Consider the following 17,459-nt stretch of genomic DNA (forward strand, 5'->3'; position numbering starts at 1 on the left):
TTACCTGGAGTGATTAATATTTACATATTTCAGAGGATTTCTTTATGACACTCTCGGCAAAGATTTGTTAGAACAACACTTCCAGACATTCTGCCTTGGGCTAAGAAAATGGGCTTAGTCAGAACTTGAACAAGTGACTTCAAAAGCGCACCAGATGCTGTAGGAAATGATGTTACTGGGTCAGTATGCCGCATTATTAACACCCAGTTAGTCATTAACCGATTCCTAACTGGCTTTGGTCACACATTTGCTTGGAGTCTAATTTTTTGGTTTCTTCTTGTACAATGATCAGGGCCGGCCCTGCCACTTGACAAACTAGGGGACTGCCTATGGCGCCCGCCTTCTGGAGGTACCGAATTGGGTGCCCCTCATGTGAATGGTGATATTATCAGTTTGGGGGGGGGGGGGAAGGCGCCAGAAGTTAGCCTTGCCTAGGGTGCCAGACAGTCTAGGGCCGGCCCTTACAGTAATTGTAATGCCAACGTGGAGACTGGAGTTTGCATTCCTGCTCCTCATCATGAAGCTCACAGGACAACCTTGGGCCAGTCATGCTCTCTCAGCCTGACCTCACAGGGTTAAAAAGGTAAAGCACTGGGTCATTACCGACCTATGGGGTGATGTCACATATGACATTTTCTTGGCTGACTTTTCATGGGATGGTTTGTCATTGCCTTCCCCAGTCATCTACACAAGGGATTCCCAGCCCCCAGGCCATGGACCAGTACCAGTCCGTGCCCTGTTAGCAACCGGGCCATGAGTTGTATAATTATTTCATTATACACTACAATGTGGTAGTAATAATAATGATAAGATGACATTGGATTTATATCTTACCCTCCACTCTGAATTTCAGAGTCTCAGAGCGGCTCACAATCTCCTTTAACTTCCTCCCTCACGACAGAGGTGGGTAGGGCTGAGAGAGCTCTCCCAGAAGCTGCCCTTTCAAGGACAACTCTGTGAGAGCTATGGCTGACCTAAGGCCATTCCAGCAGCTGCAAGTGGAGGAGTGAGGAATCAAATCCTCTTCTCCTAGATAAGAGTCCGCACACTTAACCACCACGCCAAACTAATAGAAATAAAGTGCACAATTGTATCATCCCAAAACCATTGTCCCCTCCCCCGGTCCGTGGAAAAATTGTCTTCCACAAAACCGGTCCCTGGTGCCAAAAAGGTTGGAGGCTGCTGATCTACACTTTACCCTCAACAAGCTGGGTACTCATTCTATCAACCTCAGAAGGATGGAAGGCTGAGTCAACCTTGAGCCAACCACCTGAACCCAGCTTCCGCCAGGACTGAACTCAGGTCATGTGCAGAGCTTGGACTGCAGTACTGCAGCTTACACTCTGCGTCATGGGGCTCCCTCTTCACAGGGTTACTGTGAGGATACAACAGGGAGAAATCCCTGTGTGTGCTGTATGAAGCTCCCTGGAGGAAAGGGGGGGCTTGTATGTGAGGGGGAAAAAGAAATCCCAAGCTGTGTGCACAGGCATATTAATGTGCCAGCATGGTCGAAGAAATAATTATCAAATCTTTAATGCCCAAAGACAGTCAGAGAGCTACACAGATGCTGCGTGCTGTGCTTCAGCAGGAGTCACTGATCTGGCCAAATATCCATTGAATCAGCCTCTTCTGTGAGGTGGATAATTCTGCTGAATCATTGATTCTGGTATGACTGGCTCATTTAAGCATGCCCCCCCCCAAAAAAGCTGGTCCATTTTCTGTATGAGTCACTGCTGGTGCATTGCTCCTTTGTGATAAAAAGCACACCCAGATCCATGACTCATGCTGGTACATGGCGCGTCTCTGGGGCTGGGCAATTCTTCATACTCTAAACCTTAATTAGCATAAGAATGGACTCTCCAGTTTTAATTCTTTGTTTTTTTTAAAAGCATGCCTCAGTTACAGGCAGTTTAGGGAAAGACTGGCCTATTATGCATGGGTGCTTTCCCCCACTTTCACCGTTCACATCTGTCAGGTTTTCTTTTTCATTCTGCATTAATTTCTCTCCCTTCAGTGCTCACTTCACTTTCTGGTCACAGTTTCCTCAGGTTTTCCTAAAGTGCTTTTGTGTCGATTTTTCCCATGTTTCATTTCTGAGCCAAAGGTATTTCAAAAGCATACAGCTCCCCTGAGATATCTCTGCCTGCCCCTTCACCACCCCTCGGTCACTCCCCTGCCCATATCAAGGTTGTTCTGTCCTCTCTACACCTTCTGCTATCCTCTCCCTTTCAGCGATGTACAAGCTCTGGGGAACGGATCTCTGCAGTCTTGAGTTTCCCAAGGGGGCTTCCCCAGAGCCATTTCAGATCAGAAAAACACAAGGGTGGGGGGAGGTTTAAGCCCCTGTTCCCGCACTCTGTGGTCCAAATCCAAATCTTCCAGGACTGCTTAAAGAAGTTTTCTCTACCTGAAGGAGTCTCAAAGCAGCTTACAATTGCCTTCCCTTCCTCTCCCTACAACAAGTGTCTTGTGAGGTAAGTGAGGCTGAGAGAGCTTTGAGAGAACAGGTCTGAGGGAAATCGTGACTGACTCAAGGTCACACCAGCAAGCCTCATGTGGAGGAGAAATGGGGAATCAAACCCGATTCTCCAGATTAGAGTCTTAACCGCTATACCACGCTGCTGTTAACCACTATACCACGCTGCCCCCTTGTAACAGCGTTAGCAATGCTTTGTGCATGAATGATTAACCTTGGGGGAAAGTGCTAGACCTTCCTGTTCTATCAGACCATACCTTCAGACTTGCGCATACATTAGGATTTAGCTACTTTGCTTTGAAACAGGGAAGTGTTTTTGTGAAGTCGCTACACCTCCCTTGAAAATAACTCCAGAGAGATCCCATCAGGGATGTAGTTACTGTTCAAGCTTTTCCTCCGACATGATAGCATCTGACTGCAAAAACCTCCCTACCCCTCAGTCCTAAATCCTGTGAAATATGCCATATGCAACTGTTGTCCTCTTAAAAGCCCTTGATTTGATCACTCGCAAAGCTCAAAATAGCTCTTGCAGCAGTCAGTTTATGGGATAATGGAAATGTTCCGCCAGCCTCCATTGGTCAGAACTCCCAAAGGTTGGCTTGAAAACCAAAACTCTGCTTTCTGTTCCACATTAACAATTAGACATTTACACAAAGGGCATGAGAAAGCCCTAGTGAATGAAAAGAAAAGGAAAGCATCCACAGCCTTGCCCTGAGTTCAATGGAGCTTACTTCCAAATAAGTGTATGTTCACACATCATAAAAAAAATCTCTGCCTTTCAGAGTCAGCTTTTCTCCCCTCACTCTTCTCCTCCATGTCAGGAAAGGCTGCCAACAAATCACGTTTCTGCCTATTTCTGTAAATCCCATAGAGGCAGAGTAGCAGGCCTCCTGATAAGGGCTTTCACTCCCTGACTCCTCACTCTGTGCTGTTGATGCTGGTTTGGCAGAAAGGGGAGGGATGGTGGCACTGAGAGTTCAGTCTTGTTTGACACGTGCATACCTATGTGCAGGGGTGGAATTCTAGCAGGAGCTTTTTTGCATATTAGGCCACACACCCCTGATGTAGCCAATCCTCCAAGAGCTTATAAAAAAGAACTTTGTAAGCTCTTGGAGGATTGGCTACATTAGGGGGTGTGGCCTAATATGCAAGGAGCTCCTGCTAGAATTCCATCCCTGCCTGTGAGTATAGTGCTGGAGTTCTAAACTGTTTGCACCAAATACTTTTTGGGCGTTTTTGCACTGACCTTACACCGGAGCGACGTCCCTCTTCACCGCGCAGCGTCTGCGCGGATTTCGCACTAATTGCTCCACAGAACCCGGAAGAGACGCAAAGTCCCACGGCTTTTGCGTCGCAAATGTAAACTGGTTTTTGGCGGTTTACATTTGCGACGCAAAAGCCGCAGGACTTTGCGGCTCTTCCAGGTTCTGCGGAGCAATTAGTGCGAAATCCGCACAGACGCTGCGCGGTGAAGAGGGACGTCGCTCCGGCGTAAGGTCAGTGCGAAAACGCCCTTTGTTTCTTTTTGGGGATGGTAATTTGGGAATACTGTTTATGGGTTTTATTTCAGTGGCTCAGTTCTGGAGCACTTTGAAGGCCTTATTTCTTCCTGCTGCTGCTCTCTTGAAACAACTCTCAAAATAGGCTTCTCAAAATTCCCGCTATAGCCTGCCACTGCTCCAGATGGTGGTGAGAGAATTTTTAAAAAACAAACAGCAACATCACTGATGGTGCTCCATCATTTCCAGATGAAACCCAGATGTGACAAAGGGTAGCTCTAGGAATCATTGGAAACTCTGTGGTGGACTCTAATCTGGTGAGCTGAGTTTGTTCCCCACTCCACCACATAAAGCCAGCTGGATGACCCTGGGTCAGTCACAAGTTCTCTCAGAGCTGTTCGCTCAAGAGCAGTTCTGTCAGAGCTCTCTCAGACCCACCTACCCCACAAGACACCTGTTGTAGGGAGAGGAAGGAAAGGCAATCGTAAGCCCCTTTGAGATGCCTTCAGGTAGAGAAAGGAAAAGGAAACGAAAGGTCCCCTGTGCAAGCACCAATCGTTTCCAACTCTAGGGTGACGTTGCTTTCACAACGCTTTCACGGCAGACTTTTTACGGGGTGGTTTGCCATTGCCTTCCCCAGTCATCTACGCTTTCCCCCCAGCAAGCTGGATACTCATTTTACTGACCTTGGAAGGATGGAAGGCTGAGCTGGCTACCTGAAAACCCAGCTTCCACCAGGATTGAACTCAGGTCATGGGTGGTTTGCCACTGCCTTCCCCAGTCATCTACACTTTCCCCCCAGCAAACTGGGTACTCATTTTACCCACCTCAGAAGGATGGAAGGCTGAGTCAACCTTGGGCCGGCTACCTGAATCCAGCTTCTGCTGGAATCGAACTCAGGTTGTGAGCAGAGAGTTCAGACCACAGTACTACAGTACTGCTGCTTTACCACTCTGCACCAGGTAGAGAAAAGCAGGGTATAAAAACCAACCTTCTTCTTCAGATTCCCATTTTTTAAAGAATTTTTTAAATGATTAAGAAATAAATAGGGTGCTACAGAATCTGACCACATGGGGCGGTTGCATAAGAAAACTCACCTAGTGGTAAACTTCTCCTCTCTAAAACAAGGATGTAAACTCATACCCAGAAGTTTGCAACATTTGGGAAGTAGCAAGCTTTCATACCTTGGCTGGATTCCCTGAACTGCAGATGCAATTTTGTTCTCAAGTTCATGTGGCCTGCGTGGTATAAGCCACACAGGTCAGGCCATTGCGGTGGGGAAGGGGCCAAAATTGTTCCCTTCTTCCTCATCTATCTGTGGACCTAAATCGATGGAACAGCCAGAGAGGATCAATTTCATTCTCATTCCGACTGCTGCCTCCTGACCTGTATGGCCCATAGGTCATATGACTCTGACCAGGGCTTTTTTTGTAGCAGGAACTTCTTTGCATAGTAGGCCACACTGATGTAGTCGATTCTCCAAGAGCTTACAGGGCTTTTTGTACAGAGCCTACTGTAAGCTCCAAAAGAACTGGCTACATCAGGGAAGTGCGGCCTAATATGCAAAGAACTTCCTGCTGCAAAAAAAGCCCTGACCCTGACAATAATCTTCCTAGGGGTCAGAAATGGCTGTTATGGGCAGGGGGGGGGGGGTGCAGGAAAGATCCACAATCATCTCTGCTTTCTGCTGATGGATCATGGGATCACGCAAGGTTCCTCATCATAAGCACATGTAAAGTTACCCAGTCAAACCAGTCACCAGAATCTGATAGATAAAACTTTATGATCAGCATTTTTACTTACGTGTTGTTTCGGTGCCCCGGAGTCCCTCACTGGCAGAGCTGATATATATGGCAAATACAGCTATCTGGTACTCAGTTAATGACATCAGGTTTTTCAGAACTGCTGTTGAAACAGTGCCATCCACCACAACCTGTATGAGGGGAGAGGTTGGTTTAAAGCAGCCGCAGAAGAAGATATTGGATTTATATCCCATCATCCTATGCTCTGAATCTCAGAGAGGTCAGAATCTCCTTTATCTTCCCCCGCCCCCCACAACAGACACCCTGTGAGGTAGGTGGGGCTGAGAGAGCTCTTACAGCAGCTGCCATTTCAAGGACAACTCCTACAAGAGCTATGGCTGACCCAAGGCCATTCCAGCAGCTGCAAGTGGAGGAGTGGGGAATCAAACCTGGTTCTCCCAGATAAGAGTCAGCGCACTTAACTACTGCACCAAACTGGCTCTCAAACAGTATAACAGTAACAGTATAATGTACTGGAGACCGAGACGGTTGAAAGGCAACATTCTTGATTACAAGACTGAGTACACGCGGCCGGGGGCCCGCATATATACATTTCCCCGGACAGCCCCCCCGGTCCGACCAGGCCAATCCTGGTCGGTTAAACTTCCTGCCACAGATGTTCAGGGGCGGGGCTACTGGCGAGCCACATCCGGGAACCTGAGGGTCCTTTAGGTGACCATTTCCAAACGGCCTGGCCACTTCCGCACAATACATAACAAACAGTATAATAGTAACTTTGAATCTAGAGGCTGAAGTTCCTAATAGTCCCTGCTTTGGTGCTGTGGTATGGGAAAGGTGCCTGTCTTTCCTCAATGACCCTTCAGAACAGGGCTATGGGAGGCATTGAAGTCCTCACGTTAGGTGAGTGATAATACAAGGACTCTGAAGCAGAAATTCGGCAGGAGTTTTGTGTCTCCCAGACTCACACATGCTATTTTTTTCCTCACAACCAGGGTGCCACCTTGCAGAGCTGCTATTGGCTCCATTCGCAAAGTCATATCCCTTGTGCTGCTGTTCCACAATGAAGCTAAAAACAACTCCATGGTGTGGTTTCTAAGGAGAAAACAGAACAAAGAGGCGAGTTGTGACCACTTGAACCGGTGCTCCCTAGCTGTGAGGAGAAAAGGGCAGATGTGATTGAAGGAGACACAAAAGTTCTGCTCTGAAGTCCTCATATGATTGTACAAAAAGCACAAAGACTTTGTAAAGTAAAGGCCCTCAGAATCCTGAAAAGGAAAGGCATGGTATACGGCTATGCCTGTTCAAGTTCACTGGTCATTACAAAAGCCTTATTAAAGCTTAGAATTCAGTTATTCTGGGGCATTTCTGGGGCAGCAGCATGCTATCACATGATAGGCTAGGTTCACACATAGGGTAAGAGCAGGTAGTGATGTGCTCTGTAGTGACCGAATGGATTGGAGACTGCAGGTGGGTTAATACCAGCTTTGAACATCTCTTCCCCTAGAAAGGAGACAGGTTCTAATCTCCATGGTTTGCTGTGCTGATTTTCTGTCTGGAGGGAGTTTGTTAAACAGAGGGGAGAACTCTGCATTGTGATCCTCCCCCTGCAGTCTGAAGAAGAGGGACAATCATTTCTCCCACCTTGGGGGGGGGACGGTGGCTCAGTGGTAGAGCATCTGCTTGGGAAGCAGAAGGTCCCAGGTTCAATCCCTGGCATCTCCAAAAAAGGGTCCAGGTAAATAGGTGTGAAAAACCTCAGCTTGAGACCCTGGAGAGCCGCTGCCAGTCTGAGAAGACAATACTGACTTTGATGGACCAAAGGTCTGATTCAGTATAAGGCAGCTTCATATGTTCACAAGCAGCTTGCCTTATAGTGAACCAGATCCTTGGTCCATCAAGGTCAATACTGTCCACTCAAACTGGCAGTGAGTCTCCAGAGATTTAAGCGAGGGTCTTTCATCTCATCTACCACCTCATCCCTTTATCTGGAGCTGCTGGGGACTGAACCTGGGACTTGTATGCCACACAGATATTCTTCCCACTGTGCTGCAGCCCCTCCCCTCAGTGTTTTGTCATCTCATTCTTATTATGTGTGAACTAGGCTTCAAGCATGATTTCTGGAAGTCAGCAGGATTGTGGTTACTAAAACTGGAGTACCACAGCACTTGCCTCCAATCCCAGTTGTACAGACATGATGTATATTCTCTTTGCAGAAAGGAGGGCAGGGGGAATAGACCGGTCAAAGGCCTTAAAATTCATCCTCTAATGGTGGTTTCTCACTGGGAGATTGATGTATGAATATAACTGGGCCGTCTTTTGTGAGGGCCAATTCACACAATACTATCAAGAACTATTATCTTAATCTTAATTTTGTTTTCATCGTGACCTCTCTCCTTGGATAGAAAATGGTCTACATATCTAGATACATCTTTATAATTTAAAATCCTTACTCGATATTTTATTGTATGCATGTAAGTATTTATGCTTGTTTACAACATGATTCCATAAGTTTAATTAAATATTAATATTGATATTAACTTGTATATATTTTTAAAAATTCAATCAAAATATAAAGAGGGGGGGGAGAAAGAACTTTCAGATCATTCAATATGTGGGCACACTAGTCTTTACCTCCTCTGGCTGCCCTCCTCTTGTAGGATAGTAGACAACTCTGTATTTTTCCACTTTTCCTGGCGCATGGGTCCAACTCACACGGAATCCTCTGGCCGTCACCTCAGATGTGACTAGATCTGAAGGAGCCCCAACTGTGGCTATCAGGGTCCCTAGGTTTTAAGCAATGGCATGAAATTAATTTTTGTTTAATCTGCCAAAAGCAGCAAGCTCTCACCATAATCTTGTGAAGTCAATGGGCTTCCCCAGTATCTAAAGACAGCAAAAACAAGTTTCTCCTCTACCTTTTATTTCCTTCTCCTGCTCTTCCACTCTGGAGCACACAGTTTTCGTAAGGCCTTCCACAATCGAATTCATAAAACTGAAGTCGGCAACGTTGTAGACGTGACTGCTGTCGGGTTCAGAGGCGATCTCCTTCAACTCATTCTCATCAGCATTCTTAACACCTGATATTAGAAGAAACAACAAAGACGGCACTCTTTCTTCATTCAAGCCCGTGAGCGTTTTGCTCATTAAACCTTGGAATTCCCAATAGTTCCAAAGTCCCCCAGGAATCCACAAGCTGGAACTGTAAATCAATGAGGTTCGAAGAAAATGTGATGGAACGTGTGAAAACTATTGCAAAATGAGCACTTTTAAGGGAAAACCTTTTGAGAATTCCCTGAGAAAGAATGCTTACCAATAGCAAACAATTCAATGCCAGCATCTCGCAAGTTTTTTGCAGGCGGGATCACATCATCTTGGGATTTCCCATCTGTGATCAATATACCGATTTTTGGAACCCCCGGTCTTGCACCAGCCTCAGGTTTAAAGTTATTCTCCAAAATGAAAGTTAAAGCAAGGCCTGTGCAGAGAGAAAACAAACAAAAAAATCAGTCAAACGGATTGTTGGGTATTCTCTACTTCCCTGAGCTATGAAATGTGCCAGGGGTGAAATGTCCTGGGTTTGATTTCCATTGGCACAGAGAGTGCTACAGACTGATGGTATTTTTGCAATATTTCATTTATTTTTACAAATGTGCAAGTAAAACACAGATGGAGAGAAAGAAGCATTCCTACAAGGAAGCAGATTTCCCACTAGCCTTATACCGCTCTCACACACCTCTTCTCTGCGGGGGTTCTGTCATATTTCACACTATCTGAGCCCCGGGGCTGCAACTAGCTTCGCCTTTTTCATGTTGCAAACAGACATCTCTAAAAATCAGTTTCTGTTTGCTGTGCGAAAAAGGCAAAGCTAGTTGCAGCGCTGGGGCAGACAGTGCGAAATCCCACGGAAGCCCCGCAGAGAAGAGGAGCATGGGAGCGGCTTAAGGCGAGTGGGAAATTGGTCTATGTGTAAAAGTTGTAGCCGACTTATGGTGACGGCAGCAAGACAAGTGAAAAGCAGAGGTGGTTTGGCATTGCCTTCCTGTGCAGAGGCTTCCGTTGCTGTCTCCCTTCCAAGTTCCAACCTTGCTTAGCTTCCAAGATCTAGCAACACCATGCTGCTCTCTCTCCCACCACATTGATCATATTTGTAATTCTCACAGAGAAAGAGAGAATGCATCCTAATGTATTTCACCATTAGTCAGCTCCCAGCTCTCTCCTTCTCTGGGTTGGAGCCTACAGATGGAGAGGGGGCAGAGTTTTGCTGATTCCCCCTTTCCATGGTACACCTCTGATTCCTCCTTTGTGCTGCTCCTAGGAAATAAAGCTGCTCCAGCATTTCACAGGGCATTTTGAGCTGCAGTATGAAAGCCACTGATGTAAATCTTCCTGTCAGTGGATATTTCTGGGGTTACTTGCATCTTGGTTCCACTCCATTGTCCCCAGATATTTTCTGAGTTGGACCTGGCAACCCTCCCCTCTGAACTCCCTCCCCTCCCCAAATCCCATCCTCCCCATGCTCCACCCACAAATCTCCAGGAATTTCCCAAACCAGGGATGGCAACTATACTGAGGACCAGGGCCGGAATAACAATTAGACCAACTAGGCACTGGCTTATGAGCCCCCACAGCTTTAGGGGCCCCAGGCCAGCTTTCCCCCCCCCTCAATTTCCCCCCTGCTTGCAGCCCTCCCAGCCTCCACGCACAGCCAGCAACTGAGCCGCTCTTTGCCTGACTTGCCTGGTGTGGCTGCTGCTGGTGTTGTTGCCAATTTTACCTTTCTCTGCCTCTCCCCCACAGCTTTGTCAAACGGGCTTTTGAGAAGGTGTCTGCAGGCTGCAGTGGGGGCCACAAGCAGCAGAGTGGGCACTCCAACTCAGAGATAATTTGCAAGGGGGTCCCCCAAGATTTTGACTGCCTAGGGGCCTCCACGGAATTTAATCCGGCACTGACAAAGACCCATCTTTGGTGTGTATTGTCAGTAACAGAGTGAAACAAGAATTTCAAATTACTGATTGAAGAGTCCGATAGACTACTAAACCTTGTATTATGAATAACCATTACTTATCAGAAAGACAGCTTGAGTGCCTGTCCTTTCAGCTTCCTAAGATTCTAAACCTATTCCTCAGGATTCCTTCAGAGAAATCCTAAGAGACCTGAGCCAAACCAAAGCAGCTGGGGATGCATAGAGAGCCACTTTGGTGTAATGGTTAAATGTGCAGACTCTTATCTGGGAGAACCGGGTTTGATTCCCCACTCCTTCACGCAGCTGCTGGAATGGGCTTGGGTCAGTCACAGCTATCACAGGAGTTGTCCTTGAAAGGGCAGCTGCTGTGAGAGCCCTCTCAGCGCCACTCACCTCACAGGGTGTCGGTTGTGGGGGAAGAAGATGTAGGAGATTGTAAGCCACTCTGAGTCTCTGATTCAGAGAGAAGGGAGGGGTATAAATCTGCAGTCTTCTTCATTCTGACACCTCAAAACTGATGGCACTAGGCAGTGTGTGCATCCTGAAGTATGGGCCATGACTCACAAGTGAACATGCAGGGAAAGGGTCAGAAGTCCTACCCAACGGTTGTCCTACCCAAGAGTATGCTGAGGCCAGCCAAACCTTTTAAAATGTATCTATCAGAATTAAAAAATGTTAGCCACAAATGAGCTTAATTTGCATTAACAACACAGACAGATTTGTACTGTCCTCTCCCACCCTGTGCCTTGCTTTCTGGCACAAGCCTCTGTCATTAATTTGAAATTAATACCACCGATTAGATTAGCTTGGTGCTTATCTTCTGCATGCTGAAGGCCAGTAAAAACTTTATTGATGTATATAAAGAAAACTACATGAATAAAGTGGTTTGTTTGCACCTCTCAAAATATAGTAATGGGACAGAAGTATAACATGTAGAAGCAAAACACATTTTGAGTTGTGTGTACATCGTGCACAAAGCACACTGTACCTGTTAAGGTGTTCCCACCCTTATAGGGTAGGTTCCGTACTGCATCTAAGACAGCATCTTTTGTACTGTAGGCATTCAAATGCCATTCTATCCGGGGATCACCGCTGTACTGGGCAAGTCCTAGGGAAGAAATCACACAAGGTTTATTAATAGCACTAGCCAAACACCCATCATTGTGACTAATCATAGAGTTGGAAGGGACCTCCAGATCATCTAGTCCAACCCCCTGCACAATGCAGGAAACTCACAAATATCTCCCTCTAAATTCACAGGATCTTCATTGCCATCAGATGGCCATCTAGCCTCTGTTTAAAAACCTCCAAGGAAGGAGAGCCCATCACCTCCTGAGGAAGTTCTAATGGTCACACACATAATATGTGTGTATGTGTATGGAGGGAAAGCTTGAATAATGGAAGGACTTCTGGTGTGTGTATACAATGTCTGTCTGCTCCTAAAGATGCACTAGACCTTCTTGTAGGGTCTGTTCTATGGGCACTGGTCCAATGGGTTGCAATCATGATCCCCCCCCCCTGCCTTCCACCCCAATGTCTTGCTTTTTTTCATAAGAGGGAATGGAAACCTTGCATAGAAGAAAATAATGGGCTACACTGAGGGATACTTTTTGGATATGCCTGGAAATTTTCTACTTGCCCACTGGTGACCTCTCCTTAGGAGTTAAGCCTGTTTCTGTTTGTGTACTTGGGATTTATTTCTTGGACATTTTTACACTCTAACAGAATGTTGAGAACTGTGCTTCATACTTATGGAGGCCAGTTACTCATGGTCTGTTCTTTGCTGGTTCGGGAGAGCCATTTAAGGAAGAAAGGAACCCCAGCTTTTGATTTAAACAAATTGCCCTCTATTGCAGAAAGGGCAGAATCTGATGGACTGGGTGTGCCACTGAAGCCAAACCAGGTGAGTGACACAACACAGAGGAATCTGATGAGTCAAGGGTATTAGATTCAGTGTGGAACCTTGGCAGCTATGGGCACAGCCAGGTGTGTTTTTCACAATACAATTCTGACTACCTAACCAAACAGGGCTTGAACAGAAGAATCATTTAAGAAGTAGCTGGTAGCTCTCCTATTTGTTTCATATATTTCAGACAACATTTAATTGTGATTCAGGAGTACTTCTGCCTCTGGCTAGTATCATGATTCTAGCGACTGGATGACTATTGTTATAAGCCTGCAGACTCTGACACATACACCAGCTTGCCAAAGGATTCCTGTAGCTGTTGCCAGGGTTTTTGGGGGGCAGAAGTGCACAGGAGCACAGCTCTGCCTGGGCTGGCCAGGGCTCCAGGTGGCATGCTAGGGAATGTATGAGGTTGCATCTTTAAATGCCTCCCTGATGTCTTCAGTCTTCCTCAGTGTGTCTGCTGCAGTGGGCATGCTGGGGGAGGCATAAAGACACATTTGACCTTGTAGGGCAGGGGTGTCAAACACGCAGCCTGGGGGCCAAATCAGGCCCCCAGAGGGCTCCTGTCAGGCCCCCAAGCAACTAGCTGTCATCTGTTTCCTTCTCCTTCTCTCTTGCTTCCTTCTGTATCACAGTTTGCTTTGCCAGGCTTGCTCAGTCACACAGGAGCCACAGAGCAAAGTCTCTGTTTTCTCCATTGGCTGAGTCTCCTCCCTTGGGAAGGAAGGGGGGGGAGAGCTTGCTTTGCCAGGCTCTCAATCGCACAGCAGAGCTACTGAGCCATGCCTCTTTCTTCTATTGGCTGAGGCTCCTCCCCGTCCCGGTCCCCTGGGGAAGAAAGGAAAGAGCCAGAGCTTCCTTTGCCCAGTTCCCCGGATTCCATGGGAGAAATACAATGAAAGCACCTTTAAGGCCAATGAGTGCTAATGTTTTAAGCATATTTTAAGGTTTTTTTAAAAAGAATATTTAATTGTGTTTGTCTGTGTCCTTTATAAAGTTTATATCTTAGCTACCTAATCTTAAATAGGTACACACATGGCCCGGCATGGCTCAGCCTGACAAGGTCTCATTTATGTCAGATTCGGCCATCATAACAAATGAGTTTGACACCCCTGACAAGGTCTGTCAATGGGCACTGGTCCAATGGGTTGCGATCATGACCTCTCTCCACCCCAATGCCTTGTTTTTTTCATGGAAGGAATGACAACCTTGCATAGAAGAAAGTAATGGGCTGCACTTGGGAAGCTCCTGCTGGGTTTTTCCTTCAAAAAAGCCCTGGCTGTTGCTATAACAGATTAGTGGTGCAACACTAAGAGCACTTTCCTGGGAGTAGGCCCGAAGGAATGAAAACAGGTCTTTACTTCTGAGTAGACTTGTTATGATTGCTCCCTTGCACAAATACCTTTCCAGGATTCCTCAGCACAAAACATACTTAACACTGAGACTTTGAACACTCTGAAGACCGTAACTTTGATGCTAAACATGTGCCCCCAGCAAAAAAAAGTTGGAATGTCTACTTTAAGAAGCAGAAAATCAGGTCACGATCATCATCGGTGCCTTGTTTAAATCCTTTGAAACATTACCTATTCTTGTCTTTTCAGAGCCCACGTTGAAGGCCTCAACCAGATTCTCCAGGAAAAGGCGCACAAGCCTGAAGTTGAATCTGCCAATGCTCCAGGATCCATCGACTAGGATCACAATGTCTGCAATGGCTGGGGTTTTGCATTTAAACTGGTTTTCTGTCAATAACAAAAGGACATGGGGAAGATTTAATTCAGTGAAAACAGAGCAAAGTAGCTTGTTGTCACTGTTGTTGGTAATGTTTAAAAGAAAACATGGTTAAAGCAAAAGAAGAAACCTGGGGAAACTCCTTGGATGTTGTACTTCTTGGAAAGAAATGTCAACTTGTCATGCATTCAGTGTTTCAGGATCAACAGGTGTAAGAAGAAGGGATGTATCATGGCAGTCATACCCCTGAGAGATTATAGAGTGCTGCCTAGGATATTTGCAGCAACCACTGAAAGGGAAGGTGCTTTCCATAAATGCAGTTTACCCCTTTGTTGATATTACTGAGCTTTAAGAAATTAGTGCATGTGAAGATGGTTGTGTGGGCAGTATTGAAAGAGATGGTTTGATAAGAAATGGACAAAAGGTGAACATGGTCAGTACACAAATGGCTGGCAGAATCTCAGAAACAAATATATACGGAAGAGTAAGCACTAAAACTGGACATGCAGTCAAATAGCCATTCTTAGTACATTTAATAAATACAACAAACACTTGCTTTGCAAACCCCAGCACTGAGAGCACAGTTCACATGACTAGTATTATTCTTGACGGCAATAAAAAAGCAATCTGATGTGCAGAAGGGACAACCATAAATATTTAGCAGAACTTGCCTGAAATATTATTTTTAAAAGCAACAATAACAATGCAACAGCAATTAACAATGCACTTACATGAAAGGCAGCACTCATGCACAAAATGTATCCAGATGCAACGGATTTAGTTACAGACAATTATAACATACAGCTGGTTATCAAGTACAATAACTGGGCCAACTTATATAAGTGCACAACTATGGTTAGATTATACAGCAGGGATCTTCCTGGGCAAGAATTAGCAACGTGATCTCATTTTCACAATTTTCTGGATGCTGGAGGCACACTGCAATGGGGAAAAGAGTGAATCTATACCAGAAGTTTGAACATTAGTATGCTAGTGTGGCAACAAAATCTGTTTACTTCATTTCTATTCTGCCTTTCTCATGAATTCAAAGTGGTTGACAAAAATTAAACTCACTACATTACCTTGGGGCAGCATTCACTCTCAGGTTGACCTACCTCCCTGGGTTGTTGTGGAGATAAAACAGAGGATGGAAGAACCCATGTACACTGTCCTGAGCTTCTCAGAGGAAGGGCGGGTTAAGAATGTGCCAGATGGACCGACCCAAGTGAAAACCACAGGCAGAATCTAGACGCATGAAGGCAGCCTTCTAAATAAATCAACAGCCACTTTTCCAAGAATTTCAGTAGAGAACAGACTGGTTGAATAGAAGCAGATAGGACTTATTTTCAAGCTTCTCTTTAAAGCACACCTATCTTTGACCTATTGCTGTATCAATACCACTGCCTTAAATAATGGCTTCAATAAAATCATTGAGGAACTTATTAGTGACTGCAGTCTTCCATGTGAAAGGCAGTTTGGATGGGTTAAATGATTCATACAGCAGATTGTGCCCCAGATGTATTATGGAGGGGAGAATTCTTCTTCTTCTTCCTCCTCCCCCTCCTCCTTCTCTTAGACCAAGTTCTTGAACAACAAAACTGAAAAACTATCATCGAGTACACCTTCCGGTGATGTCAGGGTGTGTGTGGCAGATGCAAGTGAGTTGTGCTAATGAGCTCCAGCACCTCTTTTTCTACAAAATGACCCCTGGCTCTCACAACATTAGTTACAGACAGTGAGCCATTCGACTGTCTCCATAAACAGATAGAGATGCTCTTGAGAAGCAAGCTGTGCTTTGAGTTTGTGGGGTGCAATGCATACTTGTTTCTGCTCCAAAGTAAAAGCTAAGCATACCAAGCTGGCACAGCATAACACAGATTACACGTAAGGAAATGGCAAGGGCCCTCAACACCTCTGCCCACTAGAGGAATTAAGGCCAGTCTTGAGAGTCACTAACTACTAAATAAGCCTAATTGGATGGAAATATATTTCCTTATTAAATGTGCTGTTTCCTTAGATAGATGAGCAGAGAAGTGGGTATTTTCTGCACCTACATCACTGGGAGCGAGCGGTTACCAGAGGGATGGAAGCCAGGGTACAATTTATGGTGCAGCCTTACTAACAGGTTCATGAGTGTCCAGCCGTCAATCAGATCTTTGCAACTGGTTATGATTCTGTACCAAGCACTGGACAGTCTCTCAATACCATTAACATTCTTTACAGCAGCAGTACTGCTAGTCTATTTCCCTTCTGCCCCAATCTATCCCTTAAATAAATGTACAAGCAACAGTTCTTCAAAAATAGATTAAAGGAGTTCTACTGCAGGTTGTGTGTGTGTGTGTATGTATGTATGTATTTGTTAAAAATAAATGGAGGAATTGATTGAATTCATACATAGTTCTTTTCCAGTTAAAGCTGAGGTAGTATTATGTTGCTGAAGTGGAGTTGCCAACCTCTAGGTGGGGCCTGGAGATTTCTTGGGATTACAACTAGGGTTGCCTGGTCTGTGTTGGAAAATACCTGGAGACTTTGGGGGTGGATTCATAAGAGGGCGGGGTTTGGGGGGAGGAGGGGCCTCAGCATGATAAAATGCTATAGAGTCCACCCTTCAAAGCAGCCATTTTCTCCAGGGGAGCTGATCTCTGCCAGCTGGAGGTCAGTTATAAAAGCGGGAGATCTCCAGGCCCCACCTGGAGGCTGGCAACCCTAATTACAACTGATCTCCAGACAACAGGGATCAGTTCTCCTGGAGAAAAAGTCTGCTTTGGGGGGTGGGCTCTATGGCATTAGACCCTGCTGAGGTCCCTCCCTTCCCCAAACCCTGCCTTCCCCAGCCTCCCCCCCCCCCCCACAAGTCTCCAGTAATTGGGGTTGGCAACCCTCTTGCTGAAGATTTACAAGATTCTGAAGAGTTTCCATTTTCTTCCTTAGGATGGAACTACACACTCTACCTTAGCCACATACCTTCAAAGTTCAGCTGCCCCTTCTTCCTTGGAGACTGGGGCCAAGAAGGCAGAGTTTTCAGAAAAGAAGGGTGTCTTCCCTTCCTCCAGCCCACCATTACCTCTCCCCAGTAATTACTCTAGGGGTTAGCAAAGGGTTGCAGCCACCCTTCAGACAT

The 17,459-nt window shown here is 45.9% G+C and overlaps 1 protein-coding gene across 4 annotated transcripts in view; it reads right to left on the minus strand.

Annotated features, from left to right (window-relative positions):
- The window catches only part of COL14A1 (collagen type XIV alpha 1 chain), a 193,319-nt gene that overhangs the window by 125,531 nt on the left and 50,329 nt on the right, over window positions 1–17,459 (minus strand). For all 4 annotated transcript variants that reach the window (XM_060243265.1, XM_060243263.1, XM_060243262.1 and 1 more), the window contains 6 exons: window positions 14,194–14,349; window positions 11,690–11,809; window positions 9,049–9,213; window positions 8,654–8,815; window positions 8,370–8,521; window positions 5,779–5,908 (listed from right to left, as the gene is read on the minus strand). In XM_060243265.1, coding sequence (XP_060099248.1) covers window positions 5,779–5,908; window positions 8,370–8,521; window positions 8,654–8,815; window positions 9,049–9,213; window positions 11,690–11,809; window positions 14,194–14,349 — 885 coding nt within the window. The remainder of the gene's footprint in view (window positions 1–5,778; window positions 5,909–8,369; window positions 8,522–8,653; window positions 8,816–9,048; window positions 9,214–11,689; window positions 11,810–14,193; window positions 14,350–17,459) is intronic.

The sequence above is a fragment of the Heteronotia binoei genome, chromosome 7 (assembly GCF_032191835.1).
Source record: "Heteronotia binoei isolate CCM8104 ecotype False Entrance Well chromosome 7, APGP_CSIRO_Hbin_v1, whole genome shotgun sequence".
Lineage (NCBI taxonomy): Eukaryota > Metazoa > Chordata > Lepidosauria > Squamata > Gekkonidae > Heteronotia > Heteronotia binoei.